The following is a 26,396-nucleotide window of genomic DNA, read 5'->3' as shown; positions in this document are numbered from 1 at the left end:
TCCTTCCTGAACCGTAACACACGCCACTGACATTTGCCAACGCGCACAGGGTTTTAATTTCGAAAGCAGAAATGAAACGAGGATCCTTGCTGGCTGGGCCATTTTCCCAAGCGGCCAGAGGCCGGGGTTTTGGGAACTCCATGTAGCCACTGTGTCCCGGCCCACGCAGAGAGAGAAGGCTGGGAGATGGTGGCACCCCGAGCTGCCTGGCACACCCACAGGAGGCTGGTGACCAGGACAGCAGGGCGTGGGACCGAGGGTGTCCTGGAGCTCTCTGCTGCCCCTGACCCACCTTGGGGGCCCTGAAGGAGCCTGTCCTGGGACGGATATGTGCCGGCCTTGGTCCTGAGCACCAGCCCCGACTGAGGGCCCCACAGACCCAGTGTCACATGACCCCAGACTCCCCCAGTCTCCGCCCACCCTCAGGCCAATGGGTTTGTTCCCACTACCCTCTGTCAGCACTGGCCGGCCTACCCGAGCAGGTCACCCTGAACCAACATGCCATCGTTCACCTTGACTTTTACCCACAGGGACACCTGCCCAGAACATGTCTTTCCCTCCCACAGGGTGAGGATGCGCCAGCCTCTGCCCATCACTGGGGACACACGGGCAAAGCCACTCAACCGGTGTGACACAAGGTTCCAGAACCAGGGGTGTGCCTCTGCAGTTAGGTTTTCTGTTTAAGAGCTTTGTTGAGGTATAATTCACCCATATCGAATGAACAATTCAGTATTTTTTTAGCAGATTCACAATGTTGTGCAACCTTCACCTCTATCTAGCACTAGAACATTTTCATCACCCTCAAAAGGAGACCCCATGAGCAGTCACTCCCCGTCACCCTTGCCCCAGCCCCTGACAGCCACTGATCTGCTTTCTGTCTCTGTGGGTTTGCCTGTTCTGGACATTTCATGGGATCACACAAGATGTGGCCTTTTGTGTCTGGCTCCTGGCGCTCAGCTTGGTTTTTTCCAGGTTTATGCGCACTGTAGCGTGTGTCAGTGCTTCATTCCTTCTTCTGGCTAACAGTCCACTGTATGGATAAGACCACATTTTTTTTTTACCTCTCACCAGTTTTCTCAGGATTTCAATCCTTTGTATGGCTGACTCTGCAGTTGAGTTTCCTCCTCAGTCCTGACCCCCTCCCTGCCCCAGCCAGGCCAGCGTCCCCCCATCAGTGTCCCCCGCCGTCAACAACGGGAGGGTGGAGGGTGTGGGGCGGAAGTGGAGATGATGCCACTGGAGACTCTCGGGATGGACTGAGCCGATCCGGGGAGGAGGGCGGAGCCCTGGCCAGCAGCCTGCTCTGCGTGGGCGGGCCTCCCGGGCGTGCCGAGGGCGGGCCGTGGGCGGGCGGACACACCTAGGTCCGTCCGTCTGTGTCATCCATCTACATGGGCCTGCCACACCTGCGAAGAGGCTGGTGACCAGAAGGGGGCTGGCATTCGGGAGCAGTGAGAAGTGAATGTGTGGCGCAAGCCACCCGAAGCCTCGGAAAGCAGACCGGGCTCCCCGAGCCAGGGTATCAGATCAGAGCAGACAGAGTCCGAGGGGGAGGAGGAGGCGGGCTCAGAGACGGCTGCACAGCGCTGTCAGGATCTGCTCCCCGGACGCTTGCGAGGACCGCGGTCTGGGGTGCTTCATCCAAGGGATGCGCCGGCAGCACAAAGACCCCCTTGACCCCAGCCTTGTCAGGCCTTAGAGGTTGTCCAGTCATGCAGCAGCAAGCGGCAAGCTGAGGCACCTCCCGGCCTTGCTCGTTAGCTACGGGAGGAGGTAAGTTTGCCAGGAGGAGTGAATGTTGAGAAAAGGACATGGGGCCACGGACAGGCCTCTGGGGACCATTCTGGGGACGTGGGCCCCGGCAGAGAGGAGACTCAGGATCAGGTCAGAAGGAGGGAAGTTACTGAAGTCGCACCTCTACCCCCACGCCCAACCCGCAAAGGGGGCCAAAGCATTCACAGCAAGAGGGGTATCCGGGCTGGGAGCCTTTATCTGGGGCTTGTCTGTCTGTCTCCAGGGTCCTAGGGCCCCAGAGGCCCAGACTGTGTCTGCTTTGCGTTTTGGGGTGTTTCTCTGGTCTGTTGATGGGAACGTCGGGCATCAGCAGGCAGCTGGGTGGGGAGGCAGCGGGATTAGGCTCGGGAGAGGCTGGGGCAGCAGCATGGGGCGCTCCAGGGAGAGGTGTGCCAGCCAGACATCCCCCGACCCCCAGCCAGTGGTCAAGGCTCAGCTGGACCTGGGCTGTCCTCGAGGCTGGGTGGCTGGAAGGTCGGCACTGTGAACATCGGGGTCAACACTCTACGCAGGGGAAGGAGGGGAGTGAGAGCCAGGCCAGGGTGGGCTCCCGGGAGAATAAGCATTATAGGGAGACAGGCAAAAGGATGGAGGAGAGGACGCCGTGGGGCCTGGAGGCTGATCGCTGAGAGCCTCGGAGGGTTGTCCCACCCGGGCAGCTGCAGGGAGGGAGGAATCGAATTACTGGCTGCTTCTGTGCCCCGAATGGCTTCCCCAGGATGTTTGGGGAAGTCGTTGGGGGGCCCTGGGTTGGCAGAGCAGCCCGAGGGAGGGCAGGAGCTGAGGCTGGAATCCAGGGTAGGAGGGGGACAGCAGGAGGGCCGATCCCACAGAGGATGACAGGGTGAATGAGGCCTCGTGTGGGGTCAGCTTCAGGCCTCGCAGACAGAAACGCAGAGGGGCCAAGGCTGTGCTTCCGCGCTGCTGACACCTGGGGCCAGATCCTTCTCTGGGGTGGGGACTGTCCCGTGCACTGTGGGATGTTAAGCAGCACCCCTGGCCTCCACCCACCAGATGCCAGTAGCGCCCCCTCTCTCAGTCAGGACAATCATAAATGTCCCCAGACATCACCAAGTGTCCCCTGAGGGGCAGAATCACCCCCGTTGAGAAGAATTTTTAGGCCGACTGCAGGCAAAGAATGATTTCAGTGTTACAGATGTCCTGTGCCCAAATAGGTTCAAATTTGGGGGTGAACATCGTGCTGTTGTACTTACACGTCAACCCAGCTGTGCTGAGTTCTGTCTCACCAGCTTAACAAGGGGTGGCTGGCGGGTGGGGATGCAGTTTCTGGCTGGCGATCTGCTTCGTTTCCGGGAACGGGTGGCTGGTCCTTTTTCCTGCCCTGTGGCCAGCGACGGCCAGGAGAACGGCCACTGCCCACCCACCACCAGAAACCTCCTCACGTCTTTCTCACCAACAACGAAGCATGTTCGGATGCAAGGGTCAGGTTTTCCATCCAAGTTTGGTCTTCCAAGCGCACTTGGGGCGAAGTCTTCAAGTGTTATTTGAAAAGCTGCTCATCAATACAAAAAAAAAAATGCAGTCACTCACGTGGTGACCCCCAGAGCTGAGAAGTCACACACTCCCTGCGGGTTTTCTTGCAGGCGAACGTCATGAAAGAGCTTTAGTGGATTTTGGGTGCGGTTCATGCTGGTTCCTATGCGCTGGAATTTTGTCATCCCCTCCACCCCTGTCGTCCTGCAGGGTGACTTTCTGAACCTCACGCCAGGTGCTGACTGTGGTTCAGCTCTTTTTTAAGTGTCTCCCCAACAGGAAACAAACCAGGGCTGCCACGGTGGTTTTTGCTGCTGGGAAGCACGCGTGGTTATATGCCCCACTTCGGTAAAATTGTGACATTATTTTGTTATAGCTTTTGGTTGCGCCTTGGTGCTTTGCTTTGTTCAGATAACGGTTCATTTTTTTAGTATCTTTTTCCCTATTTGACGTATAATTTCTTTTTGCATGTACCAGGGATTGGCCCACTACAGCCCACAGGTTAAATCTGCTTGTTTCTACACATAAAGTTTTATTAGTACTCAGCCACGGCTGCTCATTTACATATTGTCTGTGGTGGCTCTCAAGGCAGAGTGGGGCAGTTGTGACAGAGACACTGTATGGCCCCCAGAGCCAAAAATATTGAACCCCTGGCCCATTACAGGAAAGGTTTGCCGACCGCTTGTACTTTGTGCACGTGGAACATGCTAGAACATTCCAGTTACTTTCTCTGGGCACACTTCTGTCTTCTGCTCTGCTCTCCCTTCCCAAACATAAGGAAACCAGGTTCCCACCCTCGTTCCAGATGACTCCTGTCACCAGCTCAAATTTTCTGCGTTGGTCTGTGCCACGTGTGTATTCATATATTCATAAACATACATCTATCTACAGGGGAGTCTGAAAGCGGTCTTGGGGGGTCAGAAAAGAAGGACTTGGATGTAGATGTCCCAGAAGTTCATCTCATAAGTTCACCTTTCAGCTCTCCCTCTCCTGCTCGAGTGCTCTGTGTTCCACAGGCAGCTGGGAGCGCTTGTGCAGCCAGGGTGTTTGAGCTCTGGCTGGGGGTAGTGGGAGCTGTGTATGGGGCCCCCCCCGATCTCACATATCCAGGAGGGGCCCTCGGAGGGTTTCCAGCCGCACCCTGGGCCCTAAGACCACCTGCATCCTGCCTGCAGGGCAACACGGTCTGCCGGAGCACAGCAGGACGAGGACACCAAGCAAGACCCCAATGCCTCCCGGACCCACCCTCCCCCCCGCCCAACCCCTGGGCCCTCCCTCCACAAGCTGCCAGGAGAGGCAGCATGAACTCGCTGGGGCTGATGGGGCCAGGCCAGAGGTGCACACTCAGGGCCACAGCACCCCTGGAGGAAGCTACCGTGTGGGGTGCCAGATGTGTGCCCAGGAGGATGCGCTGGAGCTCACGGCAGAGGGAGAATTCAGCCAGAGGGATATGAGCATACGGACAAGCTTCTCGTAGCCTGGGGTTGGGGTGGCCATGTTGCCAGCCCTGGTGCTCAGTACGTACTAGCAGGCATGGGTGTTCCCAGCTCACCACAAGGATGTTACAAGATGTGGAAAATGGTGGGAGCCGCTACAAGGAGCCACGTGGATCGGAAGGAGGGAACGGGGGCAGAGTGACAGACAGCCCAGAGACTGCCCAGCTGAGAAGTAGGGCCACACCAGAGCAGGATGCGGGTACAGAAGGGTGAGAGGTTGTCTTTGCGGGTGTGGAGAGGATCGGGGTGCCCTACAGCTGTGAGTGCCTAGGCCTTTGATCAAGGGGACCTTGGAAGCGTTAGGGAGGGGACGGCCACCTGGAAGCCAAGGCCCACCGGCATTCTCTACCCCTCCCATGCCCTGAAGACCCGCAAGGCTGCCTTTCTGGCCTGCTGCCTAAACGGGCAGAGCCCTGACGCATTGCAGTAATCTAAGGCTATTTTAGACCAAAGTGGAAGTTATATTTTTGGGAACGTTGCATCTAAGAGAAGAGTGAAATTATGGGTGTATTTTAAGCAACCAGAAAGGCTTCCTTGGAATTTGCAAAAAGAGTTGATTAAAAGGCAAAGCATAGCTCCGGGCCCAGGACACCCCTGCCATGGCTGCTGCCCTTTCAGAATATTCTGGGCACTTTGCTGCACCAGGGCTGGGTGGTGGGTGGGGATGTCCGTCCATCATCTATCAGCTACATCCGCCTCGCTGTTTGGATGCAGCCGGGCGTCGAGTGACCACAGGGCCTGGCAGCCGATTTGTTTCCTAGCGATTATCCAGGATGGAGTGGCTTCAGGGCCCTGTCTCCAGCATCACTGGGGAGTTTCCCTCTGGAAGTTTCCTTCTGTGTCATTCAGCCACTGCTGGCTGCAGCCAGTTCCCAAGGCCAGGCCCAGCAAGACCTCAGTTACCTGAGGCCCAGAAGTGATCTGTCTTTTGGAAAGGCCAAGGGGTCAAGCCCAAGGCTCTCGGTCAACCGCCCAGCCACTGACCAGCCCTGTGACCCCAGCTCATGGCTGTAGACCGGCTCCTCCTGGGTGGAGGGCGAAACGGCCACCCGCTGGGAGTGGTCAGGCGCCCGGACCCAAAGCCTTCCATGATGTGAGCTATCAGGATACGCTAGATGGTATCCTCACCCCTTTAACGGAGAGTAAGTCACAGCAACCTGTGAGTATTTACACACTTCCACTTAGCCCTTCCTGAGGGGCCAGGAATCTCCAGGGCAGCCAATTAAAAAAAAAAATTTTTTTTAATTGAAGTATAGTTGATTTACAATGCTGTGCCAATCTCTGCTGTACAGCAAAGTGACTCAGTTATACACATACAGACGTTCTTTTTCTTCATATTCTTTTCCATTATGGTTTATCACAGGATGTTGAGTATAGTTCCCTGTGCTCTACAGTAGGACCTTGTTGTTTATTCATCCTGTGTATAATAGTTTACACCTGCTCATCCCAAACTCCCAGCTTTTCCCTCCCCCACCCCACTCCCCCTTGGCAACCACAAGTCTGTTCTCTATGTCTGTGAGTCTGTTTCTGTTTTGTAGATAGGTTCATTTGTGCTACATTTTAGATTCCACATATAAGTGATATCATATGGTATTTGTCTTTCTCTTTCTGACTTACTTCACTTAGTATGATAATCTCTAGTTGCATCCATGTTGCTGCAAATGGCATTATTTTTTTCTTTTCTTTGGCTGAGTTGTATTCCATTGTATATGTGTACCACATCTTCTTTATCCATTCATCTGTCAATGGACATTTAGGTTGTTTCCAGGTTTTGGCTATTGTGAATAGTGCTGCTGTGGACGTAAGGGTGCGTGTATCTTTTTGAATTACGCTCGGTTCTTAGCCAGGGGTGATTCTGCCATCAGGGGACATTTGGAAACGTCTGGAGATGTTTTTCGGTTGGCCAAGGATGCTGCTCAACATCCTACAGTGCACAGAACAGCCCCTCTGCAAAGGATGGTACGTCTCCAAATGCCAGTAGTGCTGAGGCCGAGAAACCCGCTCTAGTTTAGGGGCCTTTAGGATGTACAGTTGAAAATCAGGCCTGGGGCTCTGGACAGAGTCTGCAGGGAGCTGTGTGGATCCAGGAGCCACTGCAGGGACAGAGCTGCTTATTGGAGGTGTGAATATTGGTGAGATTGTGGGGAGGGGGAGAGAGAAGATTACAGGGACCTGCAGCCCCAGAGGGAACTTCTCCAGTTCTGCCAAAGTGCCTGGACCAGTTCTTTCCCCTCAGCATGTGACTGTGTCCCTCCCCTCGGAATTTACCACCTCCAGGTCCTCTGGGCCAAGAGCCACCTCTGCCAGGAAGCCCGACTCAGCAGTGCATGTGCTGTGTGACCTACGGCAAGTTGACCTCTCTGCTCTGCCTGCTGATCTCTCCTGCCCCAGGGCCTTTACACGTGCTGCACCCGCCTGCGTCATCACCTAAAGGCCACCCTGAAGCCTCCTGGGAGAGGCAGAGGAGAGCTCCAGAAGGTCACGAGGCCAGCAGAGTCCTAGCACAGAACCAGCACAGTGTGGCTCCCTGCCCCACACCCTGAGGCTCTGAGGGGCCCTTTGGTGTTCAGGGCCCATTTGTTTCCTGCAGGAGCTAGTCTAGCTTAGCAGCCCCAGATTTCAGCTATGACAGAGCAGGGAGTGAGTGCGCCCTGGGATGAGGTCCTGGCAATGCTGAGGTTGGGGGGACACCTCATGGGGATCCAGCCCTCCTGTGCATGGGCAGCCTTCTGCACCCGTTCCAGAGCTGCCCCATAAAGAAGATGGGAGATGCCAAGGAGGGGCCCCCCACGAGAGAAACGAAGGCTGGGGCAGGCCTGTGATGGAAGGTCGAAGGAAGGATCGCATCCACCCGAAAAAGAGGTGACTGGAAGCACTTTACCCCAGAGCACTGGGGACATCAAAGGGCCTTTGGACCCAGTGATCCTCCTGGACTCAGGCCAGCACCAGCCGTGGTTTCCCCAGACCCAAGGAAGACGGAGTAACCCGCCAAGGCAGGCCTGGCCATTCCTCCTACTGCCCCTTTTCAAAGAGTGGATACAATGGAGATCACTCAGCCATAAAGAGGGATGAAACACTGACACATGCTACAGCGTGGATGAACCTCGAAAATGTTATGCTGAGTGAAAGAAGCCAGACACAAAAGGCTACATATTTATGATCCCATCTACATGAAGTAGTCCGGAACAGGCAAATCCAAGGAGACAGAAAGCAGATTAGCGGTTGCCAGGGGGCTGGAGGAGGGGGGATGGGGAGTGGCTGCTCACGGGGACAGCGTTTCCTTTTGGGGTGATGAAACGTTCTGGAACTTGATAGAGGTGACAGTTGCACAACATAGCGCACATGTCAAATGCCACCGAATCGTACGTTAAACGGGTGAATTTTATGTTATATGAATTTTAGCACAATTAAAACAGAAATGCAGAGCGGGCTGTACACATCCGGAACGCTCCCCGTCAGGTCCCACGACATCCACCCCTCGGATTCCTTCCCATCGATCTTGCAATGGGCAGACAGGAGCCCAGCCATGCTAGAGCCGGTCCTATCAGCTCTGGCCTCTGGGGTGGCCCCAGGGGTACCTGAGCTCCATCTCCCAGGGCCTCACCCCAGCCCCTGATCCAGCAGCAGGATGTGGGACTGGCTTGAAGTCAGACCTGAGCCCCGTCCCTACGGAACAGGCCCCCTTAGGTGGAATTTCTCAAGCAAGTGTGGGAAGTGCCTCCAGAATGTTTCATCCAGCCACTTGTCTTGAACATCACCACTTCCACCCATGAATGTTCGAAGTGGAACATTCATTATGCTAATTGGCAAAACCCTCCCCCGAGGTTGAGTGACAATAAAATTGGCCAGAGCGGGTTTGCAGTGGCTCCTCCCGTGGAGTGTATCCTGGATCAAGCAGTTTAAGCTTAAGCCCTGACATAGTAGTTTATACCAGGGATCTGCAAACTGTTTCTGTAAAAGGCCACGTTAATTAGCATTTCCAGATTTTAGTGCCACGCAGTCTCTGTCACTACTTAGCTCGCAGCTACTCACTCTGCATCGTAGAGCAAAAGCAATACGTAAACAAACGGGTGGGGTCGTTTGCCAGTAAAACTTTATTTGCAAAAACAGGCAGTGGGAGAGAAGCATCAAAGATACCCAGATTGAAGGACATTTTACAATATACTCAACCTGTCCTCCTTAAAACTGTCAAGGTCTCAAAAAACGAGTCCGAGAAACTTGGCGTGGAGCCGTCAAGGAGATGTGAGGACCGAATGTAACGTGGGATCCTGGGACAGAAAAGGGACATTGGGGGGGAAATGAGGACATCCAAATGAAATGCTAACTTAGTTTAATAATAATATATCAGTCAATATTGGTTCCTTTGTTCCTTGTGACAAATGTGCCACCATAATATTAACAGTAGGGGAAACTGAGTGTGGGGTACTTGGGAGTTCTCTGTAATATTCTTAGAAATTTCCTGTAAATCTAAAACTGTGCGAAAATTTAAAAAGTTATTAAAGAAAAAAAACGTATCAAGCCAGATTTGGCCTGTGGGGCATAGTCTGTGGACCCCCCCGCCAACACAGACACACACACACACACACACACACACACACACACACACACACACTTAGACAAAATCCCACCACATCCATGAGATGTGCAAAGCAAATCTCAGGTAAGGTCCTGGCAAACTGAACTTTGACCCCACACACCTCTGCCCTCTCCTCCTCCTCCATTTCGGTCGGGTGAGCCATCACCACTGGTCTTTGGTGCTTTCCTCTATCGCCTGCACGCTCGCTATCACCATATCCTGTTGTCTCTTCCTCTGAAATATTTCCTACCACTGCCCGGGCTCCAGCTGGTGGCCCCGCTGGTGTGTACAAGTGACAGTGTCCAGAAGCCGGGGTGGTGTCCGCGGTACTGGCTTCCCAGCCGGGCCTGCATCAGAACAAAGCACAACCTCTTGTCAGGACTGGGGCCAAGCCGCTGAGCCCAGTTTCCCAGATAATCCCTTGCTTCTTGGGGCTGTGAGGAATCACAGCTGAGAGGTGGCTCTGGACAATGATTTTTCTTCCTGCGCCTGTTCCTTCATCATCACGGGGGCCTGATTTCTTCTCCCTCTCCCCTCCACCTTAACAGTGCCTGGCTGAACAAGGCTACCGAGTGGCAGTCAGGATGTGAATTGGACCCATCTGGGGTTGGGGTACTGGTGGGGAGTGGCTGATCTCAGTGAAACCCTGCAATATGAAAGTTTCCTGTCTCTCGGGGCTAAGCGTGAGGAAAGCTGTCTAATTAAACTAAGTATACTGAGTACGAAGCTCTTTGCTCTGTCCCGCTCTTGACTAACAAGACCCTTACTCCAGGTGTTCAAGAAAGAGGGAGGGGTGTAAGTAGACATGCTCTTGCTTTATTTCTCCCTAGAGATACTTCATTCTCATAATAAACCCTAGGGCAGTAGTTCTCACCCTTCCAGGAATCAGAATAGCCTCAGGCTCTGGTTTAGGAATTTTGACTCCTTAGCCTTTCCAGAAATTCTGCAAGTCTGGGTTGAGGCCCAAGTCTGTATCTTTAGCTAGTCCCCACAGCTCATACTTGGATTCTCAACCTTTTCTCTCTCTCACCGTAACCTACCAGAGCAGCAAGGTAATGGTGACTCATGGTGGGGGGGGCGGGGGAATCTTGACAATTCTGACTCTCCTTCCCCAGTGTTGTAAGCAGGGGAGCCCCAGGATGACAGGTTTGCTCACCCCAGGTATGGAGGGTGGGCCCAAGGGGAGCCTGGGGCCCCAAGGGGCATCCCCCTCCCCAAGAGTTTGGAGAGAGGCTACAACACCTGTAGGGAGGGTGGAGGGAGCTCTGGAGACCACAGACTGTCCCTCCAGCCCACCCCTGGGAGCTCAACTTACCTCACATATGCCAATGCTTAGTTTTGCTGCATGGAAAGTATCAGAAGTCCTTGCTGTTCTCATCAGCAGCACCATGCAGTTTGGGATTTGTGTAGGGAGACAAACATCATCCTAAAATGAAACCTTCCATAATGAGCCGCCCACTTACGGAACAAGCCCTCCACTCACACGCCCCACTTGGCTCAGCCTAAGTATGGCTCCTTGCAGTCCGCCGGGCCCAGTGGGTCCTCTCTCCCAGATGCATCCCACCACGCAAATGCAAACCAAATCAGTTGCAAAGTGAGGTTGAAAAATCTTGCAAAAGGTGCATGATTTCAGGAAGTCATCAAAAGTGACCTGGAGAGTTGCTCTGACTTCTGGTTACTCAGCCACACTCACAAGCAGCAGATGGGGAAGAGAGCTAGTGATGGAAGCCTGAATTTCAGGAGGGAATGAGTCCATCGTGTTGCTAAATCTAAACAGGTTCATTCTGCCTAAACGGAGAGAATTTTCAGCTTGGCTCACAAAGCAAAGTTCAACTCCATGCTTTATGAACAAGACACAACTAAACCAAAGTAGTTCAGGAAGCTAAAAGTAAAGGGACAGGCACAGATGTATCAGGTAGATAGAAACAGGATAGAACACAGCTGCAATTCTGACCTGTAGAGCTCAGGCCTCTGAACATCACATGATGAAGAAGATTCATCATAATGCCAAAATCCTCAACTTACTCTCAAGGTATAATAGTTGTCAATATCTATGCATCATACAACACAGCAGCTGCTTTTACAAAGCAGAAATTATAAAAGATACTGGGAGAAATAGTTACAAACACATAACATAAGCCTCGTTGAGTGGACAGCAAATAAGCAGGGATGTAAGATGCCCAAACCACACATTTAGGCAGATCTTGTGGCCGTGTTGCAAACCCTTCACTCCAATATGAGAATAAGTCTTAAGTATTCATGGAATGTTCACAAAACTCATCCCTATATCAGGTCACAGAGAAAGCATCTAGAATTTCCAAAATGGGAAATATTACAGTCAATGCTCTTAACAATGCAATAAAACTAGAAATTAATTTTTTTAAAGCCCTTCCATATGGAAAAAAAAATTTTTTAAGAAAAAGTAGCCTTCTGTTAAGTCTTGGATGAAGGGGGAGTTATAAACCAAAATTGTGGATTTTCTGAAAATCAGTGACCAAAACTGTATATTATCAGAATCCATGAGATGTGTTTAAAGCAGTAATGAGAGGACAATTCGTAGCCGTAAACACTTTATATCCATAAATATGAACAAATGAAAGTAAGCGAATTAATTTCCCAACTCTAAAACCTGAAAAAAAGAACCAAGTAAACCCCAAAGAGAATGATTTGGGTATCAAATGGATAAGATGAGCCCTCAGGGATCTTGATGAATCCCTCAAATATTTTGGGTACAGTAAGAACCAAGCAAGACCCTCCCCAATAAAAGCTTAATTTATTCTTTATTCTTTCTGTGATCTACATGTGGTTTCATTTATAACCTAAACCAAAATTCAGTGAAGTATGAGATACAATAACTTGTTTCATATTTGATTTCTTTTTTCTTTTTTTTCTAAGATTCTATCACCCCACCTCCCCGCCACTCACTCCACGGCACAGTTTACCATGAAACTTCAGCCCCTGGTAGGAATCTGTCCATTTCAAAGGGCCTTGTTCTGGCGCCAGGAGCCCTTGTTTTCAGCGTTTCTGTCCATGTCTGTGGCTGACAGTCAGTAGTGACAGTATCCCTTCCGGACAAGAGTAACAGAGCCTGTTAGAAACTGGGGCACGGAGATGGGGTGAGTCTTATGTCCTGTCGGCACTCAGCTTTCTCTACGTGCCTCCATCCGCCCGTCTGTCCGTCCATCCAGCCTGCCAGGTGTCCCAAGCCCCGTGGGCAACAGGAAGAGAACAGAACCCGGGCTAAGGCTGAATGTCAGCCAGGCCCTGGAAAGTTTCCACTTCCTCATCTGAGATTTGGGGAGCCATGAGGTTGGGGGTGATTCCTCCACTTCCTGCCCGGCATCCACAGGCCCACTGAGCCTGCAGCTATCACCTACGTGGGCTGGCAGGGGGTCGGGGGTCCCATCTTCCTCCCCACAGCCACCGCCTCTCACCACCATCATCGCCACCCCCTTCCCACCATCATCCTTGTCCTCACCCTCCCTGGATCCATCTCCCTCCATCTGTTCTCTGCACAGCAGCTCTGTGGAAATCACGTCAGCCGTGCTTCTCCCTTCCCCACCTCCCACCCCCTCCGCTCCCAGCTCCCAGGGAGCTTTTCTGTCTCTCCACACAGCCCCTCTGAGCCTGTGACTCCACTGGCCCATTCTGCCCTCCATGCTTCCTGGTCCTGCTTCTCTGTGTCCCTACTGTGCTTTGGGGGGAGACCAGTCAGCCCAGGCAACACTCACACCCTGTCATGCTCACCTTGCATGTCTGAGTGTTGGAGTCTTCTCCCGGCCCCAGCACTGCCCTGGCCCCCTTTGGGAGAAGGGGACGTTTAACCGAGAGCCTCTAGAACAGTGGCTGGCACACCTACCCTGTAAAGGGCCCAAGGGTCAGTATGGTCAGCTCTGCTGGACCAGTCTTCACCACCACGACTCAACTCTGCCATAGTCCAAAAGCAGACACAGACCGTCCGTAAACAGACATGGCTGTGCGCCAACAGAACTTTATTCATGGTGACTGCAAGTTGAATTTCATATCACTTTCATGTGTTGTGACATATTCTTTTGATTTTTTTTTCCAAGCGTTTAAAAATGTGACAACCATTCTTAGCTCACAGACCACACAGAAACAGGTGGCTGGCCGTAATTTGCTGACCCCGGTAGAGGTCAATGTCTAAGCCTGCCACCCACCCCGCATTCCCCCCATCCTGGGCATCATGTAGGTGTCCTCCCCATGGCCACGTCCACTCATGTACGGGTCATCTGTGGCTGCTTCACGCTCCCACACTAGAGTTGAGTTGTTGCAGCAGAGCCCCAAATATTTATTAGCTGGCCCTTCATGGAACAAGTTGCCCCCGACCTGGTTCACACAGATGGTCCCGTTTCGTCCTCAAACAACCTGAGAAGACAAGGGTTTACCCCTTCATTTTACAGGAGAGGAACTTGAAACTCGAGAGCAGTGAACTAATTTGTCCGAATCCCCTGCTGATGCAGAGCTGTTCTTCCGGGCTCCTCACCAGAAGTAGCCCTCCACCCCGCACACACCTGGGGGTTATTTTCCTGGCATTTCCACACAGGAAAGCCCCAGCCTGACTGGATGCCCCCGGGGATGTTTGCTCAGCGGACACAGCAGAGCAGATCTCCAGGGCGCCTCGGTCCACGGGCCGTGGGACGCCTCCCAGCTCTCCTCCTGCAGGTCCGACAGTCGCCTGTGTCCCCAGATGGACACGATCTGGGCATGGGCTGAGTGCTGTTTCACGTAGAAAGGTACGCCTGGAACTTGGAGAGCACTTGGGAAAATAAAATAACCCGAGTTCCAGCGGTGGGGCTGCCGTGCCAGGGCTGGTTCCCAGTCACCCTTGGGTGTTGCCTTTCTGCACCCACACCCAGGGCTGGAACAAGAGGGCTCCTGCAGGCCGGTGAGCGGGAGACAGTCTCCCTTTCAGCCCCATTTTTAGGCTTCACAGTGGCCTAATATTTGCTAGTGTTCTCTTACCATTCGCAGCCTCTCCTGGCAACTGTGGTCACTCCTCCCTGGCCTTGACTGGACACAAGAGATTCGGAAGTCCTGTATGGCATGGCTTGTGGTACCAGGGTGGGGAACAGAGGCTCTGCCCAGATGTGGCATCGCAGGGGGAGGGGCAGTGTCAAGGTCACGAGAGGCAGTGGGCAGCCTCCAGGGTGTTGGGAGGTGGTGACATCTAAGCCATGGCCAAGGTGGACGTGGAGGGGGCGTCCCTGTCGGAGCACCACCAGGGAGGGGGCTCTCTGAGGCTAGAACGGTGCCAGACACAACGGCAGCCGACCAATACAGTGTTGTCAAGTGAATGAATGAAACCACATGTACAAAAGCACCACACACTTGGGAAGGGAGGTCCCTGCGGCTAGATGAGGAAAACAGAAGGCCAACCCCACAACCAAGACGAAACCACCGCAGCAAGTGAGGACGGCTGCAGGTGTATCTGAGGGCAAAGGAGTTATCCCAGTTCAGGCCACCTCCGCCTGGCTGGAAGGACCACCACCCTGCAAGGTGAGGCTGAGGGACTTCTCTCCAGGGAAACCCCTACTCTGGGGTCAACTGTCAACACAGGAGATAGCAAGCACGTTTGCCTTGGTGAGCTCATTCCGTGGGGCTTTTCAGTTTTGAAATCTGAAAGCAAAACACTGTTTGCCTAATGCAGTCCGTCTCAAGGCTTGTCCGGTTTTCACGTGGGATGCACAAGAGACCAGGTGTGAACTCAAGGCTCGGGAATCCGCCTGCCGGGCTGCCGAGGCAGGCAGACGCCCCGAAAAGTCTCAGGCCTGCTCACCTGGCTCCCAGCTCTGAGAACCAGCCGGGACCAGGGACTGAGCAGCTACGGGCATGGTGTGGGTTGGGAGTCGGGACACGGTTCCAACCCGGGACCATGTCAGCCACCTGCTCTCAGACTTCGGGGAGGTCAGTTGACCTCTCTGTCCCTCAGTTTCCTCATCGGAAATGGGGAAGGCAGGTCTGTCCCTTAGAGGAATTCGAACAAAGGAAAGAGTCACAAGCCCGCAGCACTCCTGGCGTGGGGCTGGTATACACCACAGGTCATTCTTTGACGTTATATCGCCGTTCTTCCTAAAATACTTATTGCGCATTCCAACAGAGAGAAGAGCCATCCTGTTTAGACAGAAAATGCACTGTCTAGAAATTTCTGGCTATGTAGGCTGCTCAACCCTGGATGTTGGGTCTTAGTTGCGGCGCGCAGAATCTTTCGTTGTGGTGCACAGACTCTTCGCTTCATTGAGGTGCACGGGCTTCTCTCTAGTTCTGGCGCGCAGGCTTAGTTGCCCCGCGGCATGTGGGATCTTAGTTCCCCGACCAGGGATTGAACCGGTGTCGCCTGCATTGGAAGACAGATTCTTAACCACTGGACCACCAGGGAAGTCCCCAACCCTGGATGTCTTTGATTTAAAAAAGCTTTTTCAGTCTCCCCAAAGAAGAACCTCAAAGACAGAGGCAGTTAGCAGACAGCCAGACATCCCCTGGCTCTTGGCATCCTTGTCAGGGTAGGGGGGGCCACCTGGAGGGGGCACACGATCTGAGGAAGTCGGGGTATGGCTGCTTCGTTCATTTTACCTAGAAATCGTGCTTGGGGGCGGGGTTGAATTAATGGGTCATCTCTTTATGGTTTTTTCCTTTCGTTAGGTAAACTTTGAGCATGGTTCTATCTTTTTTTCCAAGTGTACAGCTTATATTAGAAACATGTCTTTTATATTATAAAAGGGAAAAAAAGCATTTCAAAGAAAGTAGAGGCCTTTCTCGAATAGCGTTTTGCCAGAGCCGTGGATCGTCTGACGTGATGGGAAGACAGCACTAGCATGTGGCCACGCCTGCCCCAGTGCCAGATCATGTCGCATCACTGCTGGCACCCAAGTCCCGCTTCATCCCTTCCATCCATCCCCAACCCCACATGATCCACCGGGCACACCAGCCACCCTTGTGCTTGGAGGCAGTGCACAGCCCCGGGAACCGCTACACAATAGCTCCCCTGGCTTCGGGTGCCAGGCCAGCATTTCCTCCTCCTCTAAGGGACGTATAATAGCACCAACCGGATATTTTTAGATCAGCTTTGAAAAGTCGCAGTGTGTTGAGACCGCATACCAGACGCATGAGGTCACTAGGCCCCCGCGCTGGTAATCGCAGAACCAGAGAGATGGTGGGCCCTCACATCCCGAAGACATTCCCGCTTATCCCCAGGACGCCAGGCCTGGTTGTTTCCTTAGAAATCGCCACAGAGGCTTGTCCCGAGTTCGGAAGGGACCACTGTGGCTCTTCAGGATGCAAATGTGCATTTCTGGGCTGTCTCTGCGGAGGCCCTGAACACAGGCGCTGCAGGGACTGAGGACTTGCCCCCGGAGGGAGCCCACTCGGTGTCGGGCACCCCTCTGCCATCTGTTTGAAGTTAGGACAGGCAGGACTTGGCACGCTCGCTCGTGGGAGCTCGTTTTACCACAAAGCAGGTCTGTCCTCAGCTCAGACACCACCCTGCAGGGTCTGGAAGGAAAGGAGGAGACAGATCTGCTGTCTGCTTTTCTCAGAGCTGTGGCTTTACCCCATGGGCTTTACCCCCTTTAAAAGCTGAACTTAGAGGGAACAGGAGGTTAAACCTGGAAAGACAGTTTTCTTCGCCAGGGAGCCCATCAACGCCTGCAGTGCACGTGGGGACCCTCATGACAGGAGGGAGCCCCCGACAACCCGACCCTGCAAAACCCCTTTTACCGCCATGTGTACACAGAAGTGCTTCTCAGCTCGGGCAATCGAGCTCTCTCTGGGGATGCTCTGGGTTGTCCCAGATGCTACCGGCACCTGGTGGGTGGAGACCAGGGATGCTGTTCAACACCCTTCAGTGCACAGAACAACGGCCCCACCCTGAAGGTACCCCCTTTGCAGTCGGGGCCGGGTCGCCTCTCTGGGGCCGCCGCCTCCCCTGTCACTCCCCTGCTTGGCACCTTGGCGGTTGGTTCAGGTTTTACAGCGAGGCCCGTTTCTGGGGTCTGGAGCCCCAGGGGCAGCCGGGCAGGAAGTCACTCATCCTGTGACCTGATCGGCCAAGAGCGTGACAGGCACATGGGCCCAACCGGGGCCTCAGCCCTGATCGCGAGCTCTGCTGAATGGAACCATTTTCCGAGGAAGTACCCCCAGGCCTTCCAGCAGATGCTTTTCTATGGGGCTTCTGCCTTCAGGCGGTCGCACCAGAAGCTCTGATCAATGAGGGACCTGCCTCCATCCCCCCTGCAGAATGAGGGCTTCAAGAAAATCCCGGCTCCTCTCGGGGTCTCCCTTTTCCTGGCTCCCCTGAGAGCCTGGCCACCTCTCTTGTCCTGCCCTTGTCCCCCGCCCCCCACACACATACCCCATAGCAGACCTTGGCAGTGGCCCTCCCACCTCCTTCCAGCTGCGGCCTTCCTCCCTCCAACCTCCTCTGCCCGGCTCAGCCTCCTCAAACGGGAACCGTGTGAGCCTGACACCTTTTTCGTTTCTGCCAAGCTTCCCTTTTCGCATGTGCCTTCGGGGTGTCACGTCCCCCCATACCATCTCTGCCTCTTCCCTTCCTCTGCCCGGCCTCACCACCCCCAGTTCTACTGGCCTCTCACTCCCCCAAAACAGGGAACCCCACTCCCCAGATACCTTTCCTGCCCTGAGTCCCCCCCCAAGACTCCACCACACCCTCTCCCTGGCTGTTCTCCCTGTCTGGGTACCATGTGGAAAGGAGGTACCCCAGGAACCTGGGTGGGGGACAGAGGGTGTTCTCTGTTGTAATCTGGATGGTGGTCACATGGGAGACCCCCTGGGGACTTCACCAAGCCACAGGCTCTCAGCACTACGCAGACTTTCCTCTACATACTGGGAACGAAGCCCTGATTCTTACCACAATGTGGCTGAACCCCGAAAACATCAGTCTGAGGGAAAGAAGCCGGAGGCAAAAGGCCACCTAGTGTATGCCCTCACTTATGTGAAATGTCCAGAACAGGCAAATCCAGAGACAGAAAGCAGATTCGTGGTTACCAGGGGCTGGGGGAGGGAGGATGGGGAGTGAGTGCTCACGGGGACGGGTCTCCCTGTGGGGTGACGGAAATGTTCTGGAACTAGATAGAGGTGATGGGTGCACAACATTATGAAGGTACTAAATGTCACTGAAGTGTTCACCTTTAAAAACTCAGTTTTATATTATGCCAGTTTTACCCCAATTTAAAACAAAAAAAATTTGCAGTGAACCAGCTTGTCATCCCATGGAATTGCAGGACCCCCTCCAGCCTGGGACCTGTCCCCACATCTGCTCCCTCACGCGGCAGGTGTCCAGCCTGGAGCCCGTATCAACCCAGGGCCTAGCAGACTCCTTCTGGAAGTAAATATTCTGGATAATAAATATTTTCGGCCTTGCGGGCCAGATGGTCTCTGTCACAGCTACCCTGCCATCACGGCACAAAGGCAGTTGTGGACAGTCAGTAAATGAACGGTCCTGACCGTGTGCCCTTCACACGTCATTGACGGATGCTGACACGGGAATAGGATTTTTACATGGCAGGGAATGTTACTCATCTTGGGGTTTTTTGTTTTTTTGGGCTTTGGGGGGGTTTTTTTTTGAAACCATTTACAAATGTAAAAAGCACTCTTGGCTGACAGGCAATACAAAAACATGCAGTGGACTGGATTTGGCCCACAGGCCGGAGTTTGCTGCGTGAACAATTATTACTGAAAAAGAATTCTGACGATTGGCATTTCTAACGTCCAGGACTTAAAACTTGAACCCCTCCCACACCCCCAAACACAGAGATAAAGAGTAAGCCCGTGGGATGCGCTGGGGCTACCTACCTTTCTGTTCTCCAGGCCTCACCTGGAGTCTCTGCGTGACTTCCAGGGAGCCCCCAGGCTCCAGGCTGAGGCCTGTAGAAACTTCATCCTCGCAACCTGAAAACCTGCTTTTGTTTTCCTCCCAGGCCTTCGGGAATGCTAAAACGGCTCACAACAACAATTCCAGCCGATTTGGGAAATTCATCCAGGTCAACTACCTGGAGAGCGGCATCGTGAGAGGGTGAGTCTGTAGCCACCCACGCTGTGCACTCAGCCCTCGGTCTGAGGTCCTGAGCTTCCCTGCGGCGCGGTGCCAGGACTGAGCCAGCAGAGAGCTGGGTGCTGAAAGCGTGGGCTGGCAGGCATTTGTGAATCGTACAGGGAAGCAAGTGTGATTTTCAGTCGTTGATGTGAAAGTCTGAGCGGTGGGTCCAGGTGGGAGTGTGGGTGGGGGAGGGGCGGCACCTTCGTAACCAACCCTACCTTCCCCAGGGCAGCCCCGTGGGCCCAGGCACCCACGGAGTAAGTATAATGAGCTAGAGGTCCTAGCATGATAGAGTTTGCCAAGAACAGGCAAGGGCACGCCACAGGTGCCCTCGTGTTGATGTTTCTAATTCAGTGGGTCTAAGGATGCCACAGGGGGAGTTGATGTGGACTCTGGCATTTGCCAAACATGCCCCTTTAGCTAGAAGGAGATGTGATACTGGGTAGCAAAGCGGGGCAGTTGTCCAGGGAAGTACGCAAAGGAGGCGGGTGGGCGGGAGGGAGGGTATGTAGATTGATGGATGGATTCATGGGTGGGTGGGTGGATGGATGGATGGGTGAAAAAATGGATAGATTGATGGATGGATGGGTGGGTAGATTCATGGATGGATGGATGGACCCATTGGTAGATGGGTAGATTCATGAGAGGATGGTGGGTAGATTGATGGATTTGGATGGACAGATGGATGAGTAGGTGGGTGAGTCCATAGGTGGTAACTGGATTGTAAAGTTGACTGCCTGGTGGAAGTTAAAACAGGTCTACATTTTGTGCCAGAAATGTGAGTTCCTTAGGTGAGGGCACAGTTAAATTCAACTAAATGTGTAATGTTGAAATTGTGTTCAAAAAAAAAAGAAAGAAAGAAAGAAATTGTGTTCATTTGCACTCTGTGCAATGGTTATACTAATGAAAATATCTGGCAGCTTTATGCAATGAGTTAATGTTACAAGGAATTATCTATTTTGTCATAACATCATTTCAGAATTTAATACTATAGCATTTTTTTTTCTTTAAAAAAATTATATTCTGGGTAGTTTCAAGTAGTTAAAAAAATGTAATTGTGATTTAATACTGCATAGGGTTTTGGATGTTTTTCTAATAGGCAAAGGTCTTATGAGCCAATAAAACTATTTCACAGTGGGAAAAAAAAAAAAGGCTTTTCGGCACAGTCCATTGCCTGGTGACTCGAAGGAACCCACCCCCTCCACATTCTGACGTGAGGGTCTGCGGTGGCAGTGGGATTTGCGAAGGCTCCAGGTGATGTTCTGAGCAGCAGGATAAGAAGCCTTAAACGTTAGACGCGGGGAGACCCGAGCAACAGGCCCCTGGAGGCCGTGAGAAGGCACCGGTGTTTCAGGAAGGGAGAGGTCCTCCAGGACTTCAAAGTATCCAGGTTCTTCTGTCCATCTAAACCTAACTGACGATCATTTCAGTTGATGGTGCCTGTTCAAGACGAGGACAGAAATGTTATTTTCCCAAATCCTTCAGCCTCTGGCTTCTTTCCTTTTTGGGCAGTGGTGCGGGAGAGAGACCCTCAATAAACGCAGCATCTGCTCTGGCCCCTTAGCCCTCAGGGACACTTGGAAGTGGGCCTCAGCCCCCCATGGGCTGTCCAGTGGTCTCTTCCCGACTACTGCTGGGCCCAGCTTGGCATCTGCATGGGCGGAGCCACCCAGCTGTTCCCACCTGCCCCGCAGGTCTCAACCCTTTCTCCACAAAGACCCTCACTCGTTTTATTTTATTTTATTCTAGTCTAGTCTACTCTAATCTACTCTATGCTGTGCTGCGTGGCTTGCAGGATCTTAGTTCCCCGACCAGGGATTGAACCCGGGCCCCGGCAGTGAAAGTGCTGAGTCCTGACCACTGGACCGCCAGGGAGTTCCCCCTCATTCCTTATTTTAAATCTGCTTTTCTCCCTTGGGTCCATATTTTGCACAGTTGTATCTGCCACATTGCAGAGCCTCTGACCAGCAGGAAAGGCCCGGCGTATCTTACTGGGTAGAGGACACAGAAACAAACTGTTTCTTTAGTTTCAGTGGCTCCTTGGGAGCAGAGACACCAAAAGGGTGCCACGTGTTTTCCTGGGTCCCAGGCTGGCTCTGCAGGCCAGAAGCCAGAGCCTTTGCTGCCAGTGGGCACCGCTCCCCGCCTTCTCCGCCCAGATCGCTCCTTCCTGCGTTCTCCATTTCATGTCCTGTGGCTGCTGAAACAAAGTACCACAGACCGATTGGCTCAAAACAATAGTTTATTCTCTCACAGTTCTGGAGGTCAGAAGTCCAAGATCAAGGTGTGGGCAGGGCCACGCTGCCTCCAGAGGCTCTAGGGGTGGATCCCTCCTGGCCTCTTGCAGCTTCTGGGGGCTCCAGGCATCCTTGGCTTGTGGCCGCATCACCCCAATCTCTGCCTCTGTCTTCACGTGGTCTTCTCCCCTGAGTCTCTCTGTGATCTCCTCTTCTGTCTTTTGGGACACTTTTCCTTGGATTTAGGGCCCATCTGGACCATGGAGGAAGATCTGATCTCCAGATCCTTCACTGAATTACACCCGCAAAGACCTTTTTTCACAGTCACAGTCACATGTTCCAGCTAGACATGTCTTCTGGGGGCCACCATTCGATCCAGCACACCAGCAGGGCTGGCCCTCAGCTAAGTGGCCAGCGGGTCCCACCTCAGCTCCTGTCAGGCTCCGGGCCACTGTGGCCCTGGGTGGCTGGATCTCATAGACCAGCTTCAGAGTCCTATCTATGGCATCAGATTCAGGAAAGGAAGTCCTGCCTCGGCCCTCGACTGTGGCCTGCCCACACTCGGAGGAGGGAGGTACACTTCCTATCCAGGGAGCAGCTGCCGCCAGCTCACGAGGAGTAGACCCAGACCCGGTTCTGCTTTTGGGCAGGTGACACTTCTCGATGCCACTTCCCGCTGAGGCCAAGGGTCAGGGGCAGTCCAAGTCTTTCCCTGGTTCCCCAATTTTGCAAGGCCTCGTCTTCCTGTGGGCTCAAGGGCTCAGTGCCAGCGGGATCCCTGGCTCCCTCAAGACCCCCGTAGGGGCCTAGGCTCCCAGAATGATCAGCAAAGGGGAGGGGCTGTAGCCCGTCAAATGACAGCTCGGGGGCTTCCCTGGTGGCGCAGTGGTTGAGAATCTGCCTGCCAATGCGGGGGACACGGGTTCGAGCCCTGGTCTGGGAGGATCCCACGTGCCGCGGAGCAACTAGGCCCGTGAGCCACAATTGCTGAGCCTGCGCGTCCAGAGCCTGTGCTCCGCAACAAGAGAGGCCGCGCCAGTGAGAGGTCCGCGCACCGCGATGAAGAGTGGCCCCCGCTTGCCGCAACTGGAGAAAGCCCTCGCACGGAAACAAAGACCCAACACAGCCATAAATAAATAAACAAATAAATAAAAATTTAAGGAAAAAAAAAAAAAATGACAGCTCGGTGCCCCTGAGGGGTCGCTGTCCTCCCGCATATGCCGACACAGTACAGGGAATCGGCTACAGACTGAGGTGAAAACGTGAGTCTAGGAACAGACGCAGCCTTCTCCCCCAGGAGAACAAAATGCTGAGGACTACAAGTTACTGGCCAGTGGAAGGAATGGAAGAAAATACAGGTTTGAAAGAAGAGACAGCACAGGCTGAGCCCTTGGAAACCCACCCGTGCAGGTTGTGTGTGCGCATGTGTCTGTGCAAGGCTGCAGACAGAAGACTGCCGTCCTGTGAGAGAGGCTGGCAGCATCCGGCAGGCCATGGACCAGGGGCCCGAGCCTGCCACCCCTCGGGCACCAGCTTCCTCTTCTGTGTCACAAGATGGGTGCAGATGAGGGTGACCTGCAGACCTGCGCAGCTCACACACGTGGTGACAGTGGATCCCATGAGAGGCAGGGCCACTGCCAGGGTCAGGTCCCTGCCAGGCCACCTCCCTCCTGTGGGGTCCCAAGCAACGTGTGGCCTCTCCCAATTTTTAGCACCTCATCCAATCCATCGGTGGGAGCCACAGTGCCCATCCCCCGGGGGGCATTTAAATCCAGGTCATTGAATCCCTGCAAAACAGTGCCTAGAACTTCGTAGTAGATCTCCAGGGAGTGTTTGATGTCTCCGTTAGCACTGAGGATGTGGCCGCAGACATGCCTTGTTCCTGCCCCAGAGCCCACATAGCCTCGTGGACCCAGGTCCTTCAGATGTCCATCAACTAATAAACAGATAAGCAAAATGCGGTGTGTCTGTACGTGCAGCCTATTATTCAGCCATAAAAAAGTATGAAGTTCTGATACACGCTACAATGTGGCTGAATCTCAGAATCATTGGGTTGAGTGGAAAGTAAGCAGACACAATATTCGGTTGACCCTTGAACAATGCAGGGGTTAGTCGAAAATCCAAGGATTACTTAGAGTTGGTCCTCTGTATCTGAGGTTCCTCCAAATCCACGGTTCCTACGTATCTGGTTCCACATCCATGGATTGAACCACCCTCAGATCACGTAAGACTGTAGCATTTACTATTGAAAAAATCCATGTATAAGCAGACCCATGGTTCAAACCTGTGCTATTCAAGGGTCAGCTGTACTGTACATACTAAATGAGTCGATTTTTTAATTAATTTATTTATTTATTTATTTATTTTGGCTGTGCTGGTTCTTTGTTGCGCACGCGAGCTTCTCTAGTTGCGGCACGCGGGCTGTAGAGCGCACGGGCTCAGTAGTTGTGGTGCAGGAGCTTAGTTGCAGTATGTGGGATCTTAGTGCCCTGACCAGGGATGGAACCTGGGCCCCCTGCATTAGGAGCACGGAGTCCTAACCACTGGACCACCAGGGAAATCCCCTATTTTTTTTTTTTTAATTCTAGAACATCCAAACTAATCTTTAGGGGTTGGTCAGTGGCTGCTTGGGGGTGGGTGGCAGGGAGAAATGACAAAGGGCCCACAGAGACTTCTCAGGGTGATGGATGTGATCAGTATCTTGGTCATGGCGGTGGACTCACAGGGATTTGCATGTGTCACAACTCATCCAGTCACACACTCTAAGTCTATTGTGCATCAATTATGCCTAATAAGGCTATTTTTGAAAATTACGTGAAAGGACCCAGTCAAAACTCATCCCGTTGCGTGCTTTGAGTATGTACAGTTTATCGTGTATCAATCATCAATAAAGTTGTTTCGAAAAGAATAGAAAAGTAAATCCATTATCTTGTATTTCGATTTTCAATTAGAGAAACATTTCATGGCTGGGGAGATGGTGGGAGCAGGGTTCAACCTTCCAGTGTTATTCGTGGGCACATGGGTCCAATCGTTTCAATTCCTGCCACCTGTGGGGCGTCCTGCGTGATGCCAGGTTGGGCTTCCATACAGCTGTCATCCCAAATCTGGTCTGGAGGGCAGAAATGGCCAGCCCAGGTTCCTTATTTTTATAGATGGTAGTCGTAGGGCGAGGCACATTTATGATGATTGTATTTACCTTTAGAGTAAGATTTTCAACATTTAGGTTGCTTGTTTACCACACTCAAGGTGATTACCTTTCGGTCCCTGTGTTTACCGTGGGTCCAGGGATGTTCATCTGCAGCTGGCTTTTCCATGGTAACAAATCACTCTTGTTCTTCAAGGAAACAGTATTAACGTGTAACACTTGTCCTTCTTTTTCCTCTTGATGACAGAGCTGTTGTCGAAAAGTACCTGCTTGAAAAGTCTCGCCTGGTCTCTCAAGAGAAGGATGAGAGGTAGGGGGATATTTCCTTGGTGATCCATCACATCTGCCTTCTTCCCTATGAAGGAGAGAAGCAGATGTCCTGAGATGGGGGAAATCTACAGGAGGCCATGGCGGATCTCCTGGGAGCGTGAGCTTTGCCACCTTCTTGTGCCTCCGCGGGGCTTTTACTGGAGTAGGTGCTCAGATGTCTGCCAGAATGTGGTTAGATTAGAAGCATCTCTGACCCGCCAGTGAGCAAGACATATGCCCACCGCCTGAGGGATCTACTCGCTGGAGAAGCTCCTGGTTTGATTTTTGGGTTTGTTTTTGTTTTTTTTTTTTCTTAAGACATTATAAGAATCGACTTATTGTCTCAAATTTGTACATAGTCGAGCTGCTGTTTCCTCCCTGGCCTGGTCTCCAAAGCAATATTAGTAGTGGTTTGAAGAGTAGCTGTCACTAGGCCTCCAAAAACAACTTTTTTCTCCTAATTTTGACCTACAGGAACTACCATGTGTTTTATTATTTGTTACTTGGCGTCAGCGAGGAAGAGCGTCAGGAATTTCAACTCAAGCAGCCTGAAGATTATTTCTACCTCAACCAGGTAAACAGCCCCGAGACCCAACCACAAATGCAGCCTCTGTTCCCCACGGGCTCTTTACGCGCTGCTGGGGGGTCAGAGGCCGTCCGCCTTGGCCCTCTCTAGCCCCCAAGCCGACTCCAAGGAGGCCCAGAGGGGGGCGGCATAAAGGACCCCATTCATTCCCCACGTCCTGGGCCATACCCCATCAGTTCCAGCCAAAATCATCCTCGCGCACCACCCTCACCAGCCCAGAAGTACCCAGAGCACTGCCGACTTTGTTTTTCAGCATAACTTGAAGATTGAAGATGGGGAGGACCTCAAGCACGACTTTGAAAGACTCAAGCAGGCCATGGAGATGGTGGGCTTCCTCCCTGCCACCAAGAAGCAGTAAGTGGGCGGGCGCAGCCGCCCTGCCATCTCCCACACAGGCACCCCTGGGGCTTACCAGTCACTCTGAGATGTGACCCACCCCCTCGTAGGAGCCTCACTAAGGAGAGTAGCGCAGTGACAGGGGATGCTCGTCATTAGCCATTGAGAGATGCCAGTTAAAACCACAGGGCTTTTCAAAGGTCATTCATCATTTTAAAATCTTTTTTTTTTTTTTGGCTGCATCACTTGGCTTGTGGGATCTTAGTTGCCCGACCAGGGATCGAATCCGGGCCCTCGGCAGTGAAAGCACAGACTCCTAACCACTGGACCGCCAGGGAATTCCTCCATCAT

At 52.9% G+C, this 26,396-nt stretch overlaps 1 protein-coding gene across 10 annotated transcripts in view; it reads left to right on the top strand.

Moving 5' to 3' along the window:
- The window catches only part of MYO9B (myosin IXB), an 89,455-nt gene that overhangs the window by 23,388 nt on the left and 39,671 nt on the right, over positions 1-26,396 (top strand). For all 10 annotated transcript variants that reach the window (XM_059918158.1, XM_059918153.1, XM_059918160.1 and 7 more), the window contains 4 exons: positions 19,314-19,408; positions 25,062-25,124; positions 25,598-25,697; positions 25,963-26,063. In XM_059918158.1, the coding sequence (XP_059774141.1) occupies positions 19,314-19,408; positions 25,062-25,124; positions 25,598-25,697; positions 25,963-26,063 (359 nt within the window). The remainder of the gene's footprint in view (positions 1-19,313; positions 19,409-25,061; positions 25,125-25,597; positions 25,698-25,962; positions 26,064-26,396) is intronic.

The sequence above is a fragment of the Balaenoptera ricei genome, chromosome 3, assembly GCF_028023285.1.
Source record: "Balaenoptera ricei isolate mBalRic1 chromosome 3, mBalRic1.hap2, whole genome shotgun sequence".
Taxonomy (NCBI): domain Eukaryota; kingdom Metazoa; phylum Chordata; class Mammalia; order Artiodactyla; family Balaenopteridae; genus Balaenoptera; species Balaenoptera ricei.
This window is presented reverse-complemented; position numbering and strand designations above follow the sequence as displayed.